This window comes from Lynx canadensis, chromosome A2 (genome assembly GCF_007474595.2).
Source record: "Lynx canadensis isolate LIC74 chromosome A2, mLynCan4.pri.v2, whole genome shotgun sequence".
Taxonomy (NCBI): Eukaryota; Metazoa; Chordata; class Mammalia; order Carnivora; family Felidae; genus Lynx; species Lynx canadensis.
Genome location: NC_044304.2, coordinates 135,580,546 through 135,604,164, shown reverse-complemented (window position 1 = coordinate 135,604,164; position 23,619 = coordinate 135,580,546). Strand labels below are relative to the sequence as shown.

Sequence of the window (23,619 nt, the reverse complement as noted above, 5' to 3'; positions counted from 1 at the left end):
GGAACAAGAATATGATTATCAAGAGAAAGTAGCAAATTCTAGACAAATGGTGAACAAATGTAATGTTTTACCTTTGTCCAGTACTTATTACATGCCAGGCAATATGCCAAAGGCACATACATGTCTTATTTATTCCTCAGAACATCCCTGTGGGTAGATAGCGTCATCCACTTTATAGATAAGGAAACTGAAGCAGAGAAGGGAAATAACGTGCTCAAGGCCACGTGGCTAGTGAGCGATTAAGCTAAGTTTGTGCACTCTTGGGTCTCTGTGAGATCCATCTAAAACTAATATTGAAGGTGTAAAACTTTAAACAAACGTTCATTTTGCCTGCTGCCTTAATTTGGAAAACCTTTTTTAAAAAATGAATGAGTGGGGCGCCTGGGTGGCGCAGTCGGTTAAGCGTCCGACTTCAGCCAGGTCACGATCTCGCGGTCCGTGAGTTCGAGCCCCGCGTCAGGCTCTGGGCTGATGGCTCAGAGCCTGGAGCCTGTTTCCCATTCTGTGTCTCCCTCTCTCTCTGGCCCTCCCCCATTCATGCTCTGTCTCTCTCTCTGTCCCAAAAATAAAAAAAAAAAAAAAAATGAATGAGTTTGCCAGGGGCCCTTTACAAAAATTGTTTCCATTAACTATGAATTGATGTCTTTGTTCCCCCTGAAGAGAAGTGCAAATTCCAAACCATTCTGTTGATCTGGCTAAACCCAAAGTTGGGAATGACCTTTGTAAAATAGCCACAGTAGTACCAAAACATTAAAAAGCTTTCTAGTTTAGAAGAGATGGTGTCCTGTAACGTTGAGACTGTAACTTGTTTTCTTTGTTATGTGTTCCTCTCTGCCGCTTCAGAGTAAGCCTGGGGGCAACACACAAGTGGGAGGGAGGGCTGCCTTCCTCCTTTGTGTGAGTTAAAGCTGTTGTTGAGTGACCAGTTGGTTTTCAGGAATGTGAGCCTGGGCGCCCAGTAAAATGAGCTTGTAGAACCGCTTCTCCCCCTTCTGCCTCCTCAGCTTCTCTGCACCAGGCAACTTTCTGCTCAGGGCTTTTCATTCACCCAGATGAGAAAATGAACAGAAGGGTGATACAGCAGATTACAGCTGCACAGGAGCCTTGGCTGAGCAGGTCTGTCAAGTGAAATGCCGGCTAGCACATTATATACAGAACATCCCAAGTACATTTGTATGTTTGCCTCCGAATGCCTAAGCCATGGGTTAGCTACCAATGACCAACAAACCAGAGACTAACTAGTTGTTAGTTCTATTCTCAATTTAGGAGTGTTTCGTTTTTTTTAGTTTGGGGGTTTTTTCGTGAGAGTGTCAGAGCATGTGCACTCAGGGTGGAGGACAGAGATTCTTGGGCAGGCTCCGTGCCCAGTGTGGAGCCCAGCGTGGGGCTCAGTCTCACAACCATGATGTCTGAGTGGAAATCAACAAGTCAGACATTCAACCGACTGAGCTACCCAGGTGCCCCGTTTCTTTTTGTTTTTTAAATGGTGTTATTTTGGGGGCACCTGGGTGGCTCAGTCAGTTAGGCGTCCGACTTTGGCTCAGGTCATGATCTCATGGCTTGTGAGTTCGACCCCTGCAACAGGCTCTGGGCTGATAGCTCAGAGCCTGGAGCCTGTTTTGCATTCTGTGTCTCCCTCTCTCTGCCCCTCCCCTGTTCACACTCTGTCTCTGTCTCTCTCAAAAATAAATAAACATTGGGGCACCTGGGTGGCTCAGTCGGTTGAGTGTCCGACTTCAGCTCAGGTCAAGATCTCGCGGTCCGTGAGTTCGAGCCCCGCGTCGGGCTCTGGGCTGATGGCTCAGAGCCTGGAGCCTGCTTCCGATTCTGTGTCTCCCTCTCTCTCTGCCCCTCCCCCGTTCATGCTCAGTCTCTCTCTGTCTCAAAAATAAATAAACGTTAAAAAAAAATTAAAAAAAAATAAACAAACATTAAAAAAATAATAAGAAAAATAAATAAATAAATGGTGTTATTTTTAAATACTTTCATTGAATATTTAAAATAATACAGATCTTAAATCTCCATCCTAAGAGTTAATAAGGAAACATTTAACTTGATTGAGTTTTGAATCACTAATAATTTATTATAATAGTTGAACTTTGTATATTAACTCAGACTTTTCTTAGCCCGTTGCAATTTTTATTAACTTATTTGCAATCTTGTATTATAATACTTCAGTGATTATAAATAATTATTATATTAGAAAAATACTTAAATAGATCATCCTAATCTGAGCATGACTTTAAAATATAGGATTCTGGGGGCACCTGGGTAGCTCAGTCAGTTAAGTGTCCGGCTTTTGATTTAGGCTCAGGTCCTGGGATCAAGCCCCACATAGGGCTCTGTTACCAAGTGTGGAGCCTGCTTGCGTTTCTCTTTCTCCTTCGCTCTCTCTCTTTCCCTCTGCCCCTACCCTGCTCGCACTCTTTCTGTTTCTCAAAATAAATAAATAAACATTAAGAAAAGGCAGGGCTCTGAATCCCCTAGGACATAATTCTTGAGATTCCACTGCCTGTTAGCCATCTACTCCAATATGTGCCATGCTAACCATCAAGAATCACAACTAGGAAATTCTACCTTCTCTTCCTATGTTCCCAGAATAAATTTGCTCTGTTCTCATAAAAATAATGTTGTGAACAATGGCGGTTATATATCTGAGGCCACAAATCTTGATTAATGCTGTTAGCAGGTGGCCAGTTCTAGCCTGATCTCTTTCAGGGCATGGAGGAGTAAATGTGGGTAAGGGCCTAGCAGAAGGAGGAAGGCAGTTCCCCTGTATGAGGAAGAGGGGCTCCAACACCAGCGAATCCTTTGGCCATCACGGCAAAAGTGGAAGAAGAACCTGGGCAGCAGGGCAAGTGTTGACCCAGAGGAGGTCTGGAGCAGGAAGAGTTTATAAGTGCTAGAGGCTGGGTGACAAGGGAGCAGTTAGGTCCAAAGTTATAGCTTATGGGTGGTTTTTTGTTGTTGTTGTTGTTTGTTTTTTGTTTTTTAATAGCTACAATTCCCAAAGTATTATGTTTGTGTTCCTATATGGGGGCCTAGCTTTATTTGAATTTAATAACCAAGTCTGATCTTGGCTTTTCAAGTTTCAGTAAGCTAATTTTTAAAAACCTATGGTGTATTTCTCTCCGTGAACTGTAATTTCTCTTGAATTCTCATTTCTCTTTTATATCTATTCTATAAAGAGGGACCTCAGCATATGGCTAAAAACCCTTTTGTTCTACCATGGGCTCCAGCTTTTTTGTAGCCCGGATGGATGCTGGATGCACCAGTACTGTTTGGGGGATTTTGTATGAATAGGTTGACAGTAGTTGTGTTGTTTGTGGCTTTAAAATGCTACATAAATTCTTTAAAATCAGTGTCAGAAGAGGTCAGAATGAAACGCCTAGCTACAAAGCCATGACATGGCTAGAGCCATCTCAGCTTTATTGGCTCGGTAAAAACCTTTTTTATTCTTTTTTGAGTTCAGCATCTCAGTACAACCTGGCCTAAAACCATCTCTAGATGGTAGAAACTTTCTCTTAGACTCTGACAAGTGAAACTCCAAATGGAGGCTGAGGTTTATTGCTTTAAAATAATGCCACAAGTCGGAAAACATCACAGGCGCCACATTGACCCTGTTCCTCTGGACAGCAGCTCCTCTGGTGAACTCCATTCCGCAGAAAAACAGCCTGGAGGGCAGGAGAAAACAATCAATGGATGGATGGGCCTTTGTTGAGGTCATTGTTTCCATTTAATCCAGAATTCATTTGCGTCACAAAGCACTAATTGACATGTGATAAGAGCTTCCTGAATAAGCTGTGAAGACACAAGAATAAAGGGGATTGGTACCAATTGTGATAAAGGCCAGTGTCCCTTTACTAATAAGCAAAAATATTCCACTGTCAACACACACTTAGGGGTAATTCTGGGGACTCTAATTCACCTTTAAGAAGTTTGATTTTTCTCGAAGAGGAGAGAGCTATCCTATCGAAACAGTTAAAATGTTTACCTTCCTCCCCCCACTATCTTGTCTGCCTGCCTGTCTACTTATCTATCTGTAGAGCCCTCTGCTGGAGGCATGAAGCATGTGTATTGATAATACCTCAGATGCTGCTGTTGGGAGAAATGTCATTTTTAGCTAGAGCAGATAAATGTGTTTTCTTGGCATAGCTTCACATGTTTGCAGTACAGCAACAGGCTCCTGGTAATTTTTTGTTGTTCAAATCTGAAATGGTAACCAGCACATCCTTTAATGAGATAGAACAAATACCATTAACAAAAAAATTGGTAATATCTGAAATGAGGAAAAACCTACGGAATGTATGCACAGAATGTATGAATGAGGGGCGCCTGGATGGCTCAGTTGGGTAAGTGGCTGACTTCAGCTCCAGGTCATGATATCAGAGTTCATAATTCCAAGCCCCCAAGTCAGGCTTTGCACTGACACTGCAGAGCCTGCCTGGAATTCTCTCTCCCCCTGTCTCTCTGCTCCTCCCCTACTTGTGCTCTGTCTCTCAAAATAAAATCTAATAAAGTTTAAACAAACAAAAGAATGTATGAATGATCTGGAAGTCTGTACACTTGTTTTTGCATTTATTTATTTCTATTTTACCTTATTCCAGAAAGCATATTAGACTATGTGAAGACAGAATGCTTGCTGCTAGTGAATGGCCTTTTCAATGAAAATTTTAAATAGAATATTTCCTGTCTGTATTTTATAAGAACCTACAATCCGAGAACAAATGAGTTGTTGAAATTGAAGACAGCGTATCTGTGAAATCGGGTTTCTTGCTGTTACGTGATTTCGAAATCAATCTTAAGACAGTGTAGGCAGTTTGACAGATGGCTGTAATGAATAGAGCGCTCTTGTTTTCAGAAGTGAGACAAGATTAAATAGCAATCCTTGTTGAAAATCTCAGGGGTAGAATACTCAGTAAATCTTGAAAATCTGTATCCTGTTTCACTGGTATGAAACAATACATTCCTTGTGAAAGAAGTTCTATCCGAGAAGTAGCATGGCAGTTTGGGATTAATTTGGAGAGTGCAAGACTTCGGGTTTAAAATTGGACCTGTCTCGTGGTACCCAACACAATTTCCCAATAAAGTGCTTATGAAAAGTGATAAAACTTCACAAAAACAGGAAAATAGAACTGAGGTCTCCCTTGGGCAAGAATCTGGAAGAATTTTCCTGTACCTTTAGGGATAAGAGAGTGTTAAACCCACTGATTTGAGGCCTACCTGAAATGAGGTAGGAAAACACTTCATTATTTCCTATGACCATCTTACTAATGATTCAAAAAAGCAAACTTGATACCAGTTAGGAAATTGGGTGTATGTCCTTACCGCAGTCTCTGCTTTTGGTGGTGCCATCCTCCTCCACCTCCTATCAAGATGCGTCCTTCCACATCCATTCAGAGATTAAAGCTAGAAATACCTGAGCAGGAAGTTGGTGGGCAGGCGTTGGTGAGGCTGCTTTATCTGGGGAGCATATTATATAAGCACCCTCATCAGGATGGATGTTGGAGCGTCCTGCTTCCTTTAGTTCACACATTTGTCTGCCCTGGTGGACAGCCCAGGCCCAGCCCACTGCAGCTATTGCCGGATCCCAAAGCCACAAGCAGAGACAGCAGCCCACAGTCCAGTGGATGACCTAAGACGGGAGTCAGCTGAACAATTAAGTCGAAAGCAAGTGAAGCCAGTGATGGTCCACACATCCTGCTTTACTGCAGATTCTTCCTGTGGTTTCACAGAACAAAAAAAAGTACTAATAACAAGTTAACATTTTACCTGGGGAAGAACCCTGCAGACAGAACAGAGTTATTCTGAGAACTCAAAATGACACACCTTAGAAATTATGAGAAAAAATGAAAAATTGAGAAGATTATCATTCTCTGGAGAGTAAAAGATCGACTGAAAGCAGGGCAAGAAAGCCAGGGTAGAGAGAAGGCTAAGATTAAAAGCAAAAGTGTTGGCAAGGACCTGGGTGAGGTAAGGAACTCTGAGAGCAACTAAAAGTGCAGTAGCATCATTAAACTTGTACCTGAGACAGTTCAGAGCGGGAGGGAGACGGTGAACATTCTTTTCAGTGTCGTGAAGACTAACTTGAGGAGCTCTCCCCAAAGGAGAAGCAAAAGACAAGAGTTAGGATAATGATGAGCTAGGGGGACAGATGCACTTGCAGAGGACAGAGAGGGAACTTAAGCACTATTAGTTTTCCTTCCAAATAAAAGAGAATTAGAAGAGGAGAAATTACCAGAAACATAATGGAAGAAAAATCTTCTAAGCCAAAAATAGGTCTGACTATGTATATTGGAAGAACTTACCGTGTTCCATTTAAGATGGGTGGAAAAGAGGTCACAACCAGACAAATCTGGGCAACTTTTTGAAATTTTAAGTACATCCCACTTCCCCATCTCTTAGGTACAAATGAGAACAGATTATTCTTTAACAATAATTCCTTAATGAGTATCCATACCCTCACTGCCTAGAAGCAGAATCTCATTTGAATTTTCTAGGATATTCTCTCATGTCTTTGGGGGAGTCCCTGTCCCAGTCTTGGTCCTTGCTGGCCCTTCTACTGTTGTTCGTGTCACAGACCCCCCAGCACCATAGAGAACAGCCCTGGCCAGCTACGGCTGTGTTCATGCTGTGGCTTCCGGATGCTGGTGTTCCTTGGGCAACTGTAGCCATTGTCCTGTTTCTCTCAAGTATATCATTCTCCCTGATGCTGCCCTAGCCCCAGTGTGCATCTAGCTGCTTCCTTTTTTATTGAAGGCTTAACAATAGAGGAATAATATTTGGATTCAGAGAAAATCACTGGTGGCTACCAAACATGTTGTCTTTCAGAGCCTAAAACCCAGTCCCTAGTCCCTCATTAGTGGTCCCCTTAAAGGACCACATTCCTTTTTAAGCTCATGGTCTGACACCCAGTGGTCAAGCCCCGTTTTCCTCCACTTTCCAAGAGTTACTCCAAGCATGGTTTGGTCTCTTTGGAGGCCAAAAGCGCAAATCCTAAAGGCCCCAGGCAGGGAAGGAGTCCTTCTTCCTTCCATGCTAACAGCTTTCCCTCAAGCCTTCCTTTCCTATCCCCAAGACTGCCTCTTTCTTGTAGGGATGGACCAGTGGCATATTTTGTTTTACTAGGCCTACCCTAGCCACCCTCAAAGATATGGCCTTCCCTGTGTCTTTAAAAGCACAAACTTATCAGAGCACAATAAGGCAACCATGAACAGACCGTTTCAAGTTTAACATTTCTCCAAGTCTGAGTGACTCAGTCTTGACACATGAGCTACATCAACCATATTCATTAGGTTTGCCACTTCACCTATACAGATCCTTTTCTGTGAGATCTTTCCAAGAAGAAAGCTGCTCCCAAATGGAGACTAGGGGAGTGAGAGCTTAGTCCTAGGGGTGACCGAGGTGGAAGGGATGACTCCTCTCCACATCTCACTCCAGACGTCACTGCCCTGTCCCGTGTAAATGGCCACTGGCTTTCCATCCCAGTGTGTGCTACATCCCCACATGTTCTCAGGCACGGTATCCTCACATGTGAGGAAAAAGCTTTAAAAAAATCCTATAGGCATCCAGGCAGGAGATTTTCTCTTTTACAGAGTAAAAGTGGTCAATCTCTACCCAGGTTTCTTTGAAACACCCGAGTTCCAGAATGGAAAAATCTAGGTCAGGAGTTGATCTAATAATCTTAGAGTCATGAAGATGTCTTTTATGTAAGATGCGAGCACAAAGATAGTCTCCTAAGTATGACAGCCATAAAAAGATTACACTTCTACATCCCTCTTAAAAAATACACAAATATGCATACACATATCAACTATGCAAAGAAACATAACTTAGAGTGGTTGCTTTTCAGTGCTCACACTATCAGTGGTTTGTAGTCTGCTGCTTTATGTTTCTTTGTATTTTCCAGAATTTCCTTAGTGGAATTCATTGCTGTTTTAAATACCCCTAAAAAGTAAAATAAGCACTGGGAAAATTCAAACTAAGGAGCATGTGTAAGAGATAATAATGAAACATTACAAAACATTTGCAAGGGACAAAATACACCAGGCACTGTGTTCCTAGCTTACCTACTGAACCTCATTGTAGAAATTACAGGGAAAAGGGGAGCCAGGGTGGCTCAGCCCGTTAAGCATCCGGCTTCGGCTCAGGTTATGATCTCGCAGTTCGTGAGTTTGAGCCCCACGTCAGGCTCTTTGATGACAGCTCAGAGCCTGGAGCCTGCTTCAGATTCTGTGTCTCCCTCTTTCTGTGCCCCTTCTCTGCTCACACTCTGTCTCTCTCAAAAATACATCAACATTAAACAATAAAAATTATAGGGAAGAAAGAGTATGCTTTTTAATAAAGTGTCAGCTCTTTTACTCAGTGTAGTAAATAAATACTAAATTTGCCAGTATTTCACGCTAAAGTGAAAGACTTCGAGTGCCCAGTGCATACAGTTAATCCTGAAAATATTATTTTTAATATTTTCAAAAGCTGAGGACAATCAGAAAATTTCCTGCTTGGGTACCACTTTTTTTTTCCTCTTCTTAGCATTTTCACTGAAGATTTCTTCTTGGTTTGTTAATAGGTCGAGCAGTACCATAATGTCATCTTCCACGGCCCCGAAGGAAGTTTGCAAGACTACATAGCACATCAGCTTGCACTCTGCATGAAGGTAAGTACCCATTACACCTATCCCCCCCCCCTTTTCCTTGAAAGCAGGAACTAATTGCTCGTTTCTTATCACAGCACAGACAAATGGCTGCAGGATTCACCTGTGAAATAGTGAGAGCCGAAGTGGATGCTGGTTTCTCCAAGGAACAGCTAATAGACCTGTTCATCAATAGTGGTAAGACCCTTCCAGCAGACTGAGTTGTGGTAACCGAAGGGCATGATCTTCAGTGATGCTGTTAAAAGGAAATAAGCTTTCTTTCTTGGGGGTAAATTTAAGTTGACTTCTCGATTATCCAACAGCTATGGGATGAAAAGGAACACTTGCAAAAGAATTTATTTTTGTGCATCTGGCATTGCATTGATTGCTTATCCCACATTTTCTTCCCCCCCCCCCCATCTTTTGTTTGTAAATCATTATCCGTTGTGAGCATTCTATGTAACTGGCACCAGAGGTATACTAAGGGAGGAGGTGTTGGGAGCCGTCCATCCTAGCAGGACTAAGTATTGTGCCACTGATGCTGTTTAGAATTGTATGGTGATGATAAAAAGTAGATAGATTTTTGGTATTATTCATAAGTTCTCTACAACCAAAGCACCCGTATTGAAGCACCTGAGGTAAACTGCTTTCTCCACCTAACCCTCGGCATGTCATTGACTGGCATTTTGCTAAACATATTACACACGGTAATTAATTCATTTAGTCTCTACAACAGCCCTGTGCCAGTAAGTAACTTACCTGTTTCAAACATGAAGAAACTGGCACGGAAGAGGTTTGGTATCTTGCCACAAGTACAGAGTGGCAGAACCAGGATTAAACATGTTTATTAATATAACTTTTCTCATGAACTTTCTGTCTCAGGCTCCAGAGTTTAACACACAAAGCTTGATCACAGGTGGCGTTAGCATACCCTGCAGAGCACAGCATGGCTAGCAACTCTGACATGGAACTGAAATGGACCAGACTCCAGTCTTCAAAGGCTCAAAGCCACAGAGACCCCTGGGGACAGGGTGCAGGGACTTGGTGGGGGTGGGGTGGGGGGGAGGGGAGACAGTTGCAAGATCAGTGGTGGATGAGTTGAAATGCAAATTCAAATCTTTTAAGTGTGTCTGTCTCACCTTTGGAGCCGTGATCAAGGACTAGGTCAACCTTAGGAAGAAGGAAATAACAGCAGCTTTTAAGTCAAGAAATAAAGTTAAGAGGCAGGTTTGGGGAAGAACTGAGATCCCACAGACCTAGAAGCACATTTTAAGGACAGGAAAATCCCACTAGAATCTGAATGTTACTATAGCGCATGAGGTCAGTCTTTGATCAGAAACTAGTGAAAATTGGCTGCAGAAAGCTGTTTTCTCTGCTGCTGTTACTAATAATCACTAGCTTTTATTAAGCTCTGACTCTGGTCGGCCCTATTCTAAATACCCTGATTTAAAAACATGAAAACATTTGAAACAGGAGGTTTGAGTACCTTGCCCGAACAAGCCACAGCTAGGACACAGCCAAGCAGGACTGAAACCGTTACTGAGCCTCCCCTTAATCACTGCCAGCCACTGCTCCTTACAAACTCTTCTGTGCCAAAATTTCTATTTCCCCCACTTAGTCCTATAACAAAAGCCCACTACATTTTTTCCAATTTTCAGTCTTGTTTCATCTCAAAGTAAGAAGCTAAAATATTTTGTTCTCACTCTGTCAGGGCAGATAGCAAGTACAGACTGAATTCTCTCTGCTCTAAGCTTAGGGAGCTAAAAAAAAAAAAAAAAAGTGGAGAGCAGTGAATCGGGTCATAAAGGATGGCAGAGGTGACGAGCACACCATTTCTAAACCTATGTGCGTGGGGCACCATCTTAGGACCTCCTCTTCCTAATTCCCGGTCTCTCGGCCCCTCCCACTTGAAATCCGGTCTTGGCTTGACAACCTGAATGTCCACAGGCGCCAAGAGGCCACATTCAAGGGTGAAGCACTCTGGCTGGGGCTGCGGGGGGCGGGGAGGCATGTCTCCATCTACAGGAGGGCAGCGGCTCTCAGCTGCAGCAGCTAGTTGCTTTCTGCAGTGCAGATCCAGTGTCATGTGGTCTTGTGACTCTTAAGAGATCCATTTTTAGTGAAAATGTAGGATTTTCTTCTTTCAATGTTGTCAGTTATTTCAATTTTCAAAGCAACATGAGGACCGTGTGGAACTCCCAGGTCCTCTCATTCATAGACTCCTCATCCTTGTCCCAGGTCACGTCCTGCCAGGGGGGTCCTGGCATAACTTTTCATCCATCCCTTTGGCACCATCCTACTGTTTGCCCCCTTTTCCTGTATTTCCTCTACTTTCCTCTAAGTGGCTGCTCTGTCTACAGCTTCTCCTCCTCGAACTTCCTTCACAGGCAGTCATACCTTTGGTTAAGCTGTCTTTGATCCCTGCCCCGCACATCCCTCCAGCGCCCACTGAACTAAGGTAATGGCATTCAAGGCCTTCCATTCGTAGACATTGATTCACCTGACTGGCTTATCTGACCCTTCTTTTTTGTTTTTTAAATTGAGATATAATCGAGATATATAGCATTGTGTAAGTTTAAGGTGTTGACTTGATACACTTAGATGTTGGGAAATAATTACTGTAACGTTAGCTCTACCTCTGTTACCTCACATAATTACAATTTTTTTGTGTGTGGTAAGAGGACTTTCTTAGTAACTTTCAAGTATGTGATACAATATTGTTAATTATAGTCACCATGCAGTACATTAGATCTCCAGAAGTACTCATTTTCTAACTGAAATTTTATATCCTTTGATCTCTAGTTCCCTCACCCTCACCCCAAGCCCTTGCCAACCACCATTTTACTCTGCATAAGTTTGGCTTCTTTAAATTCCCCATGTAAGTGATATCATACAGTACTTGTCTTTCTCTAACTCTGTTAGCATAATACCCTCAAGGTCTACCATGTTATTCAAACCGGCAAGATTTTCTTTCTCATTGAGTAATATTCCACCGTATGGATATACCACATTTTCTTTATCTGTTCATCTCTTGGCACTTAGGTTCTTTTCATATCTTGGCTATTGTGAATAATGATGCAATGAACATGGGGGTGCAGATAACTCTCCGAGATCCTGATTTCATTTCCTCTGGGTATATATACCCAGAAGTGGGATTGCTGGACAGCGTGGTATTTTGCATTTTTTGAGGCGTCTCCATGGTGTTTAACATAATGGCTGCACCAGTTTACATCCCCACTACCAGTGCTCCAGAGGTTCCCTTTCCTCCACATTCTTGCCAAAACTTGTTATCTACTGTCTTTTTGATGACATCCATTTTGACAGTTGTGAGGTGATGTCTCATCGTGGTTTGGTTTTGCATTTCCCTGATCATTAGTGATATAATACATCTTTTCATGGACTTGTGGGCCATTTGTATGTCTCTTTTAGAATATCTGACCCTTTTAAAATAGCGTCAGTGCTCCAATAGAATATGCTGTTTCTTTTTTTTACAAAGTGTCCTTTGCTTTGTGTCTTAGTTCATGCTGCAGCTTTCATCTGAATGATAAACACACAACCCCCCGCCCCCGCCCAAAACGCACACTGTGACTACCACATTGCAGGTGCTATGCACACTATTATTGTGCAGTACTGATTAAAACAGACATGACTTTTGCCCTTCCAGAAACCATAGAAAAAGCCCCTATTAAAGTGCTCTAAGGACACTTCAAATGAAAGCTTCTCTGATCCCTCCAGATACTTCTCCCTCTAATGAACATCATTAGATTTGGTTTATACCTGTGTCCCACCTAACTGTAGGGCAAGGCATTGAAGGGTATTATTTGAACTGTTGCCGTGGTCCACTCACGCATATTGTGAAGGCTAGTACTATACCCAGTTCTTCTATTTCACCTTGTACACTGATGGCTAACGAATACTTGCTGATGAGTGGGTGAATCTGATAGAGGAAATAGCATGGGCAAAGACCAAGGGAATGCTAGTCATATGTCATCTTCAGGTACCAGCAAGTGCAAGCTGCTTACAGTAGATTTAGAAAGAGTTAGGTGAAAGAGTGCAGAAGTTGATAACGGAGCAGGTGATGATAGGGCATAAAGATAGAGTGAACTGGAGTTTCAAAATGAAGTTTTTGGACAGCTGACTGAGGCAAAAATAATCCCCATTTTAGCTATCCGTTTGTGTAGGAAATGGTGTATCATCTTTAAATAGGACAGGAGTTTATTCTTTATTTGGCTTAGCAATTTGTAATTATCAACTATCTTTTTTTTTTCTCTTTTTAATAACAAAGACACAAATACAGGTTCATCTGCTAAGACCTTGAATGCAGTTGTCCTGGTTAAGCACCGGAGCATTATCATACATGCCTCCGTGCCCAGTCAGCTGAATCTGGTTCTGTGTCTCATCTCCACTTCCCGCTCTCTCCCCTCCACCTGTCATTTCTTGTTCAAGGGACTGTGGGGGCCCATCACTAACCCTTCTTATTTCTGCTGGTCACTCCCTCACAAGCCTCTGCAGCTCCCAGAGGGTTCACTCCACAGGCCAAGCTACTCTTGTCATCGCCTTGCTGTTATTAGACTCCATCGACTGCAGGATAAACACTGCCCTTCTCTGAATGTGTGTCAAAAACATTGGGGTGTGGCCTCTGATCTTCCTTGCTGCTGTCCACCTTTATCTCCTAAGAACTCGGTCCACTGTGCCCATCGTTTTCTCCCCAGGAACCACTGCTGTTGACTGGTGACCAATGGAGAGGTCACAGAGAAAGTGCACTTTAAGTAGAGTGGATGGGGAAACGTTCGGGGCTTTTGAGCGGGGCAAGGGAATCTAACAGGAGCCAAAGGGAAGGAGCCGTAGGCTGGGTGTGGTGTCACCTCTTTTGTAGTGCAGAAAGCACGTAACAGGGAATGTCCTTTTGGTCAAGAGGTGATGGGAAAAGGCAGAGAGTAGAGAAGGCAGAGGTCTGGATGAGGAAAGAAGGGGTTCCTAGGCTGTTCAGCTGCAGCTTTTAGAATACTGAGGGGATAGGAATTATCTGTCAGTTATTCTTTCTTTTTCACCAAGAAATTAAACTGATCAAATTATGACTGCAAGTAAGGGCTATACTGATTTGCAAAGAATATGTTTATTCCTGTCGTTTAACCTTATCTTCTCTACAGGAAGAGATTTAAACTACTTGGATGAGGCTGGGCCAGCACGTTGAACTTTAATCTTCCATTATACACAGCACATATATTACCTCATTTGCTCCTCTACAACCGCAGGAGCAAGCCAGCAAAGAGAGTCACAGAGAATGAATAAAAGAAATGTATGAGCAAAAGATACAAGAAGGAAGAGTAGCAAACGTATGTTAAATAATTAGCTTTAAGAAGCTAAAACTTATATGGAGATTAAAATGGTTCCCATGAACAGAAGAAGGTGGAACAGAAGAACACATTTTAAAAAAAAAGACCTCACACAGTTGCCACCAATGGTTGTATTGTGTTTATTTTAAAATAACCTCTTCCTTTTCATATTGCCTTTCGTGGGAGACAGTCATGGCACATAGCTCTGTTATTTGGTTAAAAGGGTGTGAATGTGTATTAGAATCGGGTCATTTTGCCACAGTGTAAGGTATGTAGTTAGATCAGTAAGACAGATACAACTTCCTGTCACATAAGATTTTAAAAAGTAAGAAAAAAAATGTTTTCAAGGCTAGACTGGTGTTTTAAAGTAACACTTAGAATTCTTGAGAGAACTTTCCTTTTCAGAAGTAATGAAGATAGAATTACTGTAGTCCTAGTGGGAGAATATGGTCATTGGAGTCCACATAACTGAGTTTACGTCCTTGGACGCTGTGTTACTTGAGGTTCTTTAGAAGGTTTGCCCCTTGCTTCTCATCTGGACTCAGAGCATCACCCCTGCAGAGCCTTCTCTTAAGTGGACTGTGAAAGATGGGCTGTTCTCCATCCCGAGGGGGAGATTATGGACTTGTGGTCACTTGAGATGCACTTTAGAGCTTGGATTTAACTATAAATGTGATAGGTTAATTGTTTTTAAGCCAACAAGTATTGCTCTAGAACTAACTCTCCAGAACTTTTAATGCAAGGGCATACAAACCTGGACTTAGCCCTGAGCCCTGTGGCCATGGGGGGTGTCTGATTGAGATGCCAACCTGCAGGAGAGGATTAGGGCTGACACAGCCTGTAAAGTTGGAAGGAAAAGAGGACAAAAGGAATAGATTCATTTCAGAAATAGAACTTTGAAGTAGCATAAGGCAAGGGAATCTGAATGGCTGGCTTTCCGGCAACAGGTTAAAAGAAATCTCCAGCTATAATATGGGGTGGGTGGCTTCCTGTCATCTCTGTAGACCCTGATCAGAGGCTGGTTAATCCTTCAAACTGGAAACTTCCTGCCCCTGGGGTTGGTTAATACATTAGGCCCCAAACTCTGTCAAATGACCTGAAATAGACACGTACTATTCCACAAATAAAATTTACCTTTGGACCAACTTATTTAAGGATGTTGAACTTAAGTAGTTAGAGAAGTAGGTGTTACTGAAAAAATGAGGTAATGAGACTGACAGTGTTGAAGACAGAGCTTTCCACCAAAGAAACCCAGTCTATTTGACCCTTGGTCAGTACCTCAGGGGACACCAGGATAAACAAAGATGAGGTGCAACCCAGCTGAACTGCTGTGAGCAGCAGCCTACCCCCTTTTTGTCTAGGGCACAAGCTGTCCATTTAATGTGCGATTAATTGATGAGCAATACAGCCCTCGCTTGTGGACCCAAGAGAATGTTAAGCCTCTCTCCAAAGACCTCCAGCACTCCTATAAACTCATTCGCTTTTTTCTCCAGCCTGAATTCTCCCTGGTTGCTCTCATGCTTGTGTCCCACCACCTGCTAGACATCTCTGAAAGGATGCCTAACTCATAAGATACGTCAGACCTGAAACATCACCCCCACCCACACCCCAAGTACGCTCTTGACTCATGTGCTCTCTGCCTCCATGATCTGTACAACCTCTTCTCTGCTGGGACTTCGGCGGGGTCCTGCCCTTCTCTCAAGACAGTCAGCCCCTGGGTCTTACTGACTCCATCTCAAACACCGTTTTGTTCAGTGCCTCGGCCCTGAACAAATGCTCAGTCCAATGCCCTGGTTGAGGCTCCCATTACTTCATCAATCAGAGCCTGTGTGTTTTTCTGTTTCTTTCCTCTCCAGGTGTTCTTTGCACCGGAGTGAGATTTCAAAGCACAAATCAAGTCCTGTTTATCCCCCTCCTTAGACACTTCCATGGCTTCCCAGAGCTGGTGGCTTCTCCCTCCCAAGACGACATTCTAGGTCTTCCACTTGTCATTTGTGGCCGGGTTCTGAGGCTTCATATCATCAAGTCTCACCCCAGGCTGCACACAAAATACTGATGGCCCAGGCCAGACCATGTGAGTCAGAACATCTGCGGCTGGGTCCCAGGGGATGTTTCCCGGCAGCCCAGTCTGCCACACTGCTGCTGTCCACAGCTGCGGCTACTTGATCCCATTCCATAGATGTGACTCCACCCCCAGTCCCAGCCCATCATGGTAGGAGGTACGTATCAGCCTTGAGTTCACCATGATGCCCTCTTGCAGCTGTTCTCACCTTGACTTGATGCCTTAGTCCCTTCTAGGACTGAGCCCTGCCCTGCCTCCTTCTGTGCCAGTGTCATTTCTTACAACTAGTAAGGTTACCCGTCTCCTAAGCTATTAAGATGCTATTCCTTGTAATGGTTGCATTTTAAAGTGCCACATCCCCCGGTTAGAATCAGTCATCTCTGGTATGCCATAGCACTTAGCAAGAGAGATACGGCAGTGGGGGCAGTGGATGAGCGTCTGTTAAAATGCAGGTACATGTTGCTACAGATAGATTTTGACTGGATGCCAGCTTCAGAGCCACTGGAGGTAGCTGTACATTCAGTATAGATCAAGGAAAAGCTGGAGGTCTTCAGTCCTTGGTGGAAAGGAGGTAAACCTACCATTCAACTTGGTCTGTTCTTTTCACTAGGTAGAAGAGGTTTATTTATCACTGTTGTTTTAATGAACTATAGATAGATCACACTTGCACAGTGAATGTATTTCTAAAGGACATTTGAATGCTGGGAAGCACAGATTTTTAGCACTTTTTTACTAAATAGCTGTGTTGAAGGGGATCAGACACACACACACACACATCAGACACTAGTGTTAACAGCCCCCACAAAGCAACTAAATTGAGAGGTGGCTGTTACTGTTTCTAGTTTTCTAGTTTTAAAGCTTCATAGCATGCAGAAGAGCTATTTCAGTCTCAGAAGAGATTCATTTACAATGTTCTAGGAGTTCTCTTGAAAGTGAAAATGCATTGTGTCTGTAGTAACGAGGGGGAATCGAGTATAACCCATTATGAGTATTTGTGAAAAGTGGGATACTTGGTAAAATTACTCTCAAGTATTTTAAAGTGATCTGTTTTTCTCAAGGTTAATTTGGCTAAGACTGAGGCATCTTAGAATCTTAAAAATTAAAAAGTGATCTTAATTTCAGTTAATTCACTGGTGTATCAGAAGTAGTGTATACATTGTAAATACAGTATTAACATTTGAGTGCTTAGGTTCTAGGCGTATGTCAAGTACATTCTGTCTACAGACGTACTCATTTCCTACATATAATCGTAATCTTCCATTCACTTTCCAGCTTTCATTTTGGGTCAGTATACAGTTTAGTCCCCCCATCTTAGTAGGAGGTCCACTGAGATTAGATTCAGGAGCCCTAGTCCTTCTTTACAACTGTTGGCTGAAACCCCAGTCAAACCACTTGAACCTCTCTGAGGTCTGTAAAGTGAGAGAGAATTCATCTGCTTACCTTTGAGGTCCTGTCTCCATAATTTGATGAATATTCCTCATATGTGTAATTTAAAAGGTCATTTAAGGGCTTCTTTCTGTATTATGAAATATACATCCATAAAATACATACTTATGTATTTATATTTATAGATAAGTGAATATTTTTTGAAGTTTATTTATTTTGAGAGAGGCAGAGACAGCACAAGTAGGGAAGGGGCAGAGAGAGAGAAGGAGAGAGAGAATCCCAAGTAGGATCCGTGTCGTCAGTGCAAAGCCTGATGCAGGGCTTGAACCCACGAGCCGTGAGATCATGACCTGTGCTGAAACCAAGAGTCGGAAACTTAACTGACTGAGCCACCCAGCACCCCTAATGAGTAATTTTAAATAAAATAACCGTTTAGCCACTGACCAGGCCAAGAAATGGATTATTCCCAGCTTCCAGAAAGTGACTGTGTGCCCCATTCCTGTTCACAAGTTTTTCCTTCTATAGGTAACCACTAGTCCATCTTTTCAGACTTTATTTTTTTAAGTTTATTTATTTATTTTGAGAGAGAGAGAGAGAGAGAAAGTGAGCATGAACAGGGGAGGGACAGAGAGAGAGGGAGGGAGACAGAGGGAATCACAAGTAGGCTGCATGCTCAGTGCTGAGCCTAATGTGGGGCTTAGTCTCAGGGCAGTGAGATCATGACCTGAGCCGAAACCAAGAGTTGGATGTTTAACAGACTGAGCCCCCCAGACGCCCTCCAGACTTTCATTTTTAAAAATTTTTTCTTAAAATTTATTTTTGAGTGAGTGAGTGAGAGAGGCAGAGCCTGAGTGGGGGAGGGGCAGAGAGAGAGAGAGAGAGAGAGGGAGACACAGAATCCCAAGCAGGATCGAGTCTCTGGAGACACAGAATCCCAAGCAGGATCGAGTCTCTGAGTGTCAGCCCAGAGCCCGATGCGGGGCTCGAACTCAAGAACTGTGAGATGATGATCTGAGTTGAAGCCAGATGCTTAACCTACTGAGCCACCCAGACACCCCAGACTTTCATTTTTAACACAGTTCCTACAGGTTTTTGTAAAAACTTTAATCACTAAATTTTGTTTCTGACCACAGCTTGTCTGATCCCAGTGAAACAGTCTCCTGTTAACAAGAAAATCATCATCATCTTAGAGAATTTGGAAAAATCTTCATTGTCTGAGTTACTAGGGGACTTTCTGGCACCTCTGGAAAATCGCAGCACTGAAAGCCCCTGGACTTTTCAAAAAGGTAATAAATGGCAAGACCATGCCCAGAAAGAAGCAAGCTTCTGTGAGATTATTCTAATCATTCTCTTGCTCAGAGTTCGAGTTACACCTCTTGTTCTTTCTTAGACTTACTTTACTCTGCATGGTCCCATCGTATGGCTTACCGAGGTTGGGCCATTGCTTTTGGTTTGTTTTAGGAAACGGAACGTCTGAATGTTACTACTTTCATGAGAACTGCTTTCTGATGGGAACCATTGCCAAGGCCTGTCTGCAGGGCTCCGACTTACTGGTACAGCAGCATTTCCGCTGGGTTCAGCTGCGGTGGGACGGTGAGCCCATGCAGGGGCTGCTGCAGAGGTTCCTACGGAGGAAAGTAGTGAATAAGGTAACAACCTGAGCTGCAGCATGCCTCCTGGAGAAGGGGTGTTAGCGTCTGGGGGCCTGGGCGGGAGTTCTACCGCTAAGTGACTGTGCAGCCTTGGTCAAGGAAAAATTTCGGATATTCAAGGATTAAATAAGATAACACATAAAACAGAACAGTTTCTGGACTGTGTTAAGTAAAAAAAAAAAAAAAAAAAAAAAAAAAAGAAAGAAAACAAAAAGCAAATAGGTTTTACTGTTGTTATTAACTGTTCTCAAGGAGTCTCTCCACGTTCTAAATGCTATAGATGGCTAGATTAGGAAATTGACCACTGGTTTTAAGAATAGCTGCCACTTCCTTGGAGTCTTCAACATTATCCATCCGCTCAAGCCAGTTTTAATATGTTACTGCTATACCGTGCTATAAGAAATATAAAAAAAAGTCACATGAAACATTAAAATTCTCTAGCTTTAGACACATTTTCAAGAGTGAGTAGAACTAGTTCAGTGATTGTTTTGGAATAAAATATTCTGTAGCCCCCAAATAACAAAATCAACTTAGTGCCGACCAAATTTAGGACATTACTATTTAATTACTATACTTAAATCGAGCCAGTATGAGTGTCAGCTTTGATTTGATGGTAGAGCTTGATTACTAAGACTTTATCCCTTAATCTAGCCCAACAGGCCACATTTGGAAGACAGCATCTTCTATCACAATATTTTAAGCTGCAGATAACACAATACCCGCCGCTACCTACCTCACAAAAAGAGGCTTTTTTCCCCTCATATAACCAGGCGTCTTGTGGCAGGTATCGGTGACTTCTGTTCACCTCTGTGATGTCAGGTCCTGGGTCTGGGGGAGTCTCTTGACCTCCCTTCAAGATGGCAGGATGTCAGCCAGGCTTAGGCACCACACAAAATCAGAGGCAGGAATCTGGATGCTACTTCAGGTAAGAGAGCTTTGGCCTTCTCAGTTTCTTTCTCACGGAGCAAAGGATCTTTTTCTGAAACCCCCAGAAACAGAAGGCTTTCCCTACACGTGTCATTAATCAGAACTGGTTTTTTGCCCACCCCCTTGCCCCAGACCATGGCGAGACTTCTACCTTCTCTACCAAGTACCTGAACAAAATTCTGTGTCTGTTGTGTTAGAGTGTGTGAATGTGCACACATTTGTGGGTGCAGGATTGGGAGGAGAGTGAGGAGAAATACAGAGTGGGAGCGGTTCTGTAATTCAGTGAGCTGTGCTTGCTTGCCAGTAGTGATTTGAGTTAGTATTTGAAATTTCTAATTTAATCAGAGAAATTTTCTACCCCAACTATGTCGAAGACTGTTGGCTGGTAATAAATACATGCTTTTGACCAAAGCCAGGCCATCGTATGATGACCACCAGTAGGAAGAAAGATGAGGTAACAGCCATCATAGTTGTGTAGCTTTTCATATTATTGATGCTTCCATTAATTTTATCATTAATATTTAAATCTCTTTGCCAAAAAATTCACATAAATAATCACAAAAGATACTCATTCTTTTTAAAGCCTTTATTTTTTAATAAGAGCAGTTTTAGATTGCAATAAAATTGAGAGGAAGATACCCAGATTTGCCAGTACTCCCTGCTCCCATACATGTATCGTCTCCCCTCGTCATCAACATCACTCACCGGAATGGTACATTTCTACCAAGAACGAACCTATATTGAATCCTGATCACCCAAAGTCAATAGTTTACCTCAGGGAAAAACATGCAAGCTTCACGAATTTGCACGTCATCCTTGCCCAGGGGTCATGCTGGTCTCTGAAAAGTACCAGTTTTATTCTGTAGATGTGGAACTATTTCAGGTAAAATGTACCCCCCCCCACACACACACACACACACCCAGTTCTCTAATACACGTAGTTTGTGAAGGATTTATTTTAGTTATTTTGAAAAGTAAGTTCCAAGCTTTAAGCTGTGCTTTTTTCTCCACTGTGTTTGAGAATGGAAACAAGGGGTGTGCCGTGAAGAACAGGAAGGCAGAAGGGTAATGCCTTTCACTTACCAAGAATCACTACAAGCAGGTTAATAAAACAGATTCCTTGGGCACATGTATGATGGGCATGAGAGGCTCCTGCCAACATCAGAAATCTCCTAACCACAGAACAGGACCCAAGCTTTGGGGGCACTTACACATTTGCTGGCACTTGATCGGTTTCTTTGTACAATTCCTTCAAGGAATAGAAGTCAAGAGGTCTTTCAGGACCATACCAGGCATCCTACTAGCATTTAATAAACAATAATTATACCTTTATTAATAAGTAAATATTCAGTTGTCATTAATTGTAGTACATGATCTCATTCTTGCTGGAAGAATATCAGAAAAAGAGAAATATGATTGTTCTTTTGAACAGAAGGGAAATTATGAGATCCCAAAGCCTCATGTAACATACTAATATCATTTTAACAGAGCTGTGGGGATCACTGAACCACTCTTTCATTTTGGCCAAATTATATCCCTTCAAGTAGGACCTACCCATATTCATAGACTGTCCCCTGTCTTAATACATAATTACTTGACAAAACAGATTTATATGAATCTTATAAAATACTGAGTTAACAGCCATATCTGACTTTTTAAATAATTGAAGGATATTTTGCCTAATACTAAAGAAATCTTTGTCCTTTTGTGAACCCTCTGTACTACAAATTTTGATTCTGTAAAATATAAATCTAAAAAGAACCTCTACCATCAAAGCCTGTATGTTCTATACTAGTGTTTAAAATTTGCATGTTTAAAAAATTTGGAAACAAATTTCTTTATGCCAGCAGAACTGTGTACATTTTGATGAAGTTTGCATTTTATCTGAGACCTTTTTTCTAGGGAAATTAAATACAAGGCGAACATGCCACAGATCCAGATGTACCATCTTGTCACTTACCCAAATATTGCAATAGCTAATGTCATTTTCTGCTTTATGAAATCAAAATCCTTTTGAACACTATGTGCAAGTCCCTGTGAGGTACTTTGTATGCATGTGAATAATAATTTCTTCCAAAATTGATATTTAAGAATTTGTGTAAGGTTTCTTGGTCGTCTTACTGCTCTTTTGTGTCTGAACCCTTTCATTTTGCCTCATCAGCTGCAGGTCTGAACCTCATGCTAACACACTTGATATTGTGGATTAGCTGTCCCTCCCCCAGCCCCTCAGGCAGATCAGATGCAGCTTCATTTTTGTTTTATAGTTTTAAATGTTTGCATTTTTAATTTGTGAACTGTTAAAAACAGAAGGAAAGGAATCACTGTTCTAAGCCAAGCCCCATGTTCGGCCTCTCTGTCTCCGTAGTTCAGAGGTCAGGTGCCCTCTCCCTGTGATCCTGTGTGCAAGACTGTCGACTGGGCCCTGGCTGTCTGGCGCCAGCTCAACTCCTGCCTGGCCCGCTTGGGCACACCTGAAGCACTTCTGGGGCCGAAGTATTTCCTGTCTTGTCCCATAGTCCCAGGACATGCCCAAGCGACAGTGAAGTAAGTGTCATTTCTCCTTATTTACCTATGTATTTATTTACCTATTTATTTATTTATTTATTTATTTATTTATTTATTTATTTATTTTTGAGACAGCATGAACGGGGGAGGATCAGAAAGAGAGGGAGACACAGAATCTGAAACAGGCTCCAGGCTCTTAGCTGTCAGCACAGAGCCCGACGCGGGGCTCCAACTCACGGACCGTGTGATCATGACCTGAGCTGAAGTTGGATGCTTAACCGACTGAGCCACCCAGGCGCCCCCTTATTTACCTATTTAAAATAGAGCCTTAGTGGGGCACCTAGGTGGCTCAGTCCATTAAGCGTCCGACTCTTGGTTTCGGCTCAGGTCATGATCTTACAGTTTGTGGGTTCGAGCCCTGCAGCGGGCTCTATGCTGTCAGCACATATCCTTTCTTTCCCTTTCTCTCTGCCCCTCCCTTGCTCGCTCGTGTGCACTCTTGCATCCTTGTCTCTCAGATAAATAAACTACATTAAATTAAAATTAAATTAAAATAAAGCCATGGTCGTGTTTGGGACCTGTGAGAGCCAGCATGCTGAAGGGCCACCTTGTATCACCTCCTGTCATCAACATGGAGTGGCAGAGCTCTGTGCTTCCTGTCAGAGGATGACCAAGACTTACCTGTTGGGTAGCTCCTAAGGAAACTGTTTTTACTAAGACCTAGTAAGTAGCAGTTTCCATCTGTCAGAGAAGGCTCCTTGGAATCCTGTTCAACATGTAGTGCTGTGTCTCCTGGTAAAGGCCTACCTGAGATATTGATCAAGGATCCTGTAACCAAGAACAAAAGCGTGCATTCTATTGATGAATTAAAAAGCTTCCTCCTCTATTAATGAGACTTAAATACTCACCATGTTTTCCTTTGTAACAGTTCACGAGAATAGACATACTAATAATAAGGTTAATGAAATAGAAAATCAGGAGGAAAAAATTCATCACAGTCCAGCTTAGTAAGGTTCTGTGATTGGCTGTTAGCATCGAGTCTGTCTTTCTGGCATCCCCGGCAGCAGTCCATTTCGGAAAGCAGAGGATACAGACAATCTATCTTTTCTATGGTAACAA

The 23,619-nt window shown here is 42.5% G+C and overlaps 1 protein-coding gene and 1 pseudogene across 4 annotated transcripts in view; one reads left to right on the top strand and one right to left on the bottom strand.

The window, feature by feature from the left end:
- The window catches only part of CTTNBP2 (cortactin binding protein 2), a 149,613-nt gene that overhangs the window by 112,559 nt on the left and 13,435 nt on the right, over window positions 1–23,619 (top strand). For all 4 annotated transcript variants that reach the window (XM_030308293.1, XM_030308294.1, XM_030308297.1 and 1 more), the window contains 5 exons: window positions 8,570–8,656; window positions 8,731–8,830; window positions 18,550–18,702; window positions 18,878–19,065; window positions 22,361–22,539. In XM_030308293.1, coding sequence (XP_030164153.1) covers window positions 8,570–8,656; window positions 8,731–8,830; window positions 18,550–18,702; window positions 18,878–19,065; window positions 22,361–22,539 — 707 coding nt within the window. The remainder of the gene's footprint in view (window positions 1–8,569; window positions 8,657–8,730; window positions 8,831–18,549; window positions 18,703–18,877; window positions 19,066–22,360; window positions 22,540–23,619) is intronic.
- On the bottom strand, window positions 20,775–20,875 carry LOC115509502 (annotated as a pseudogene).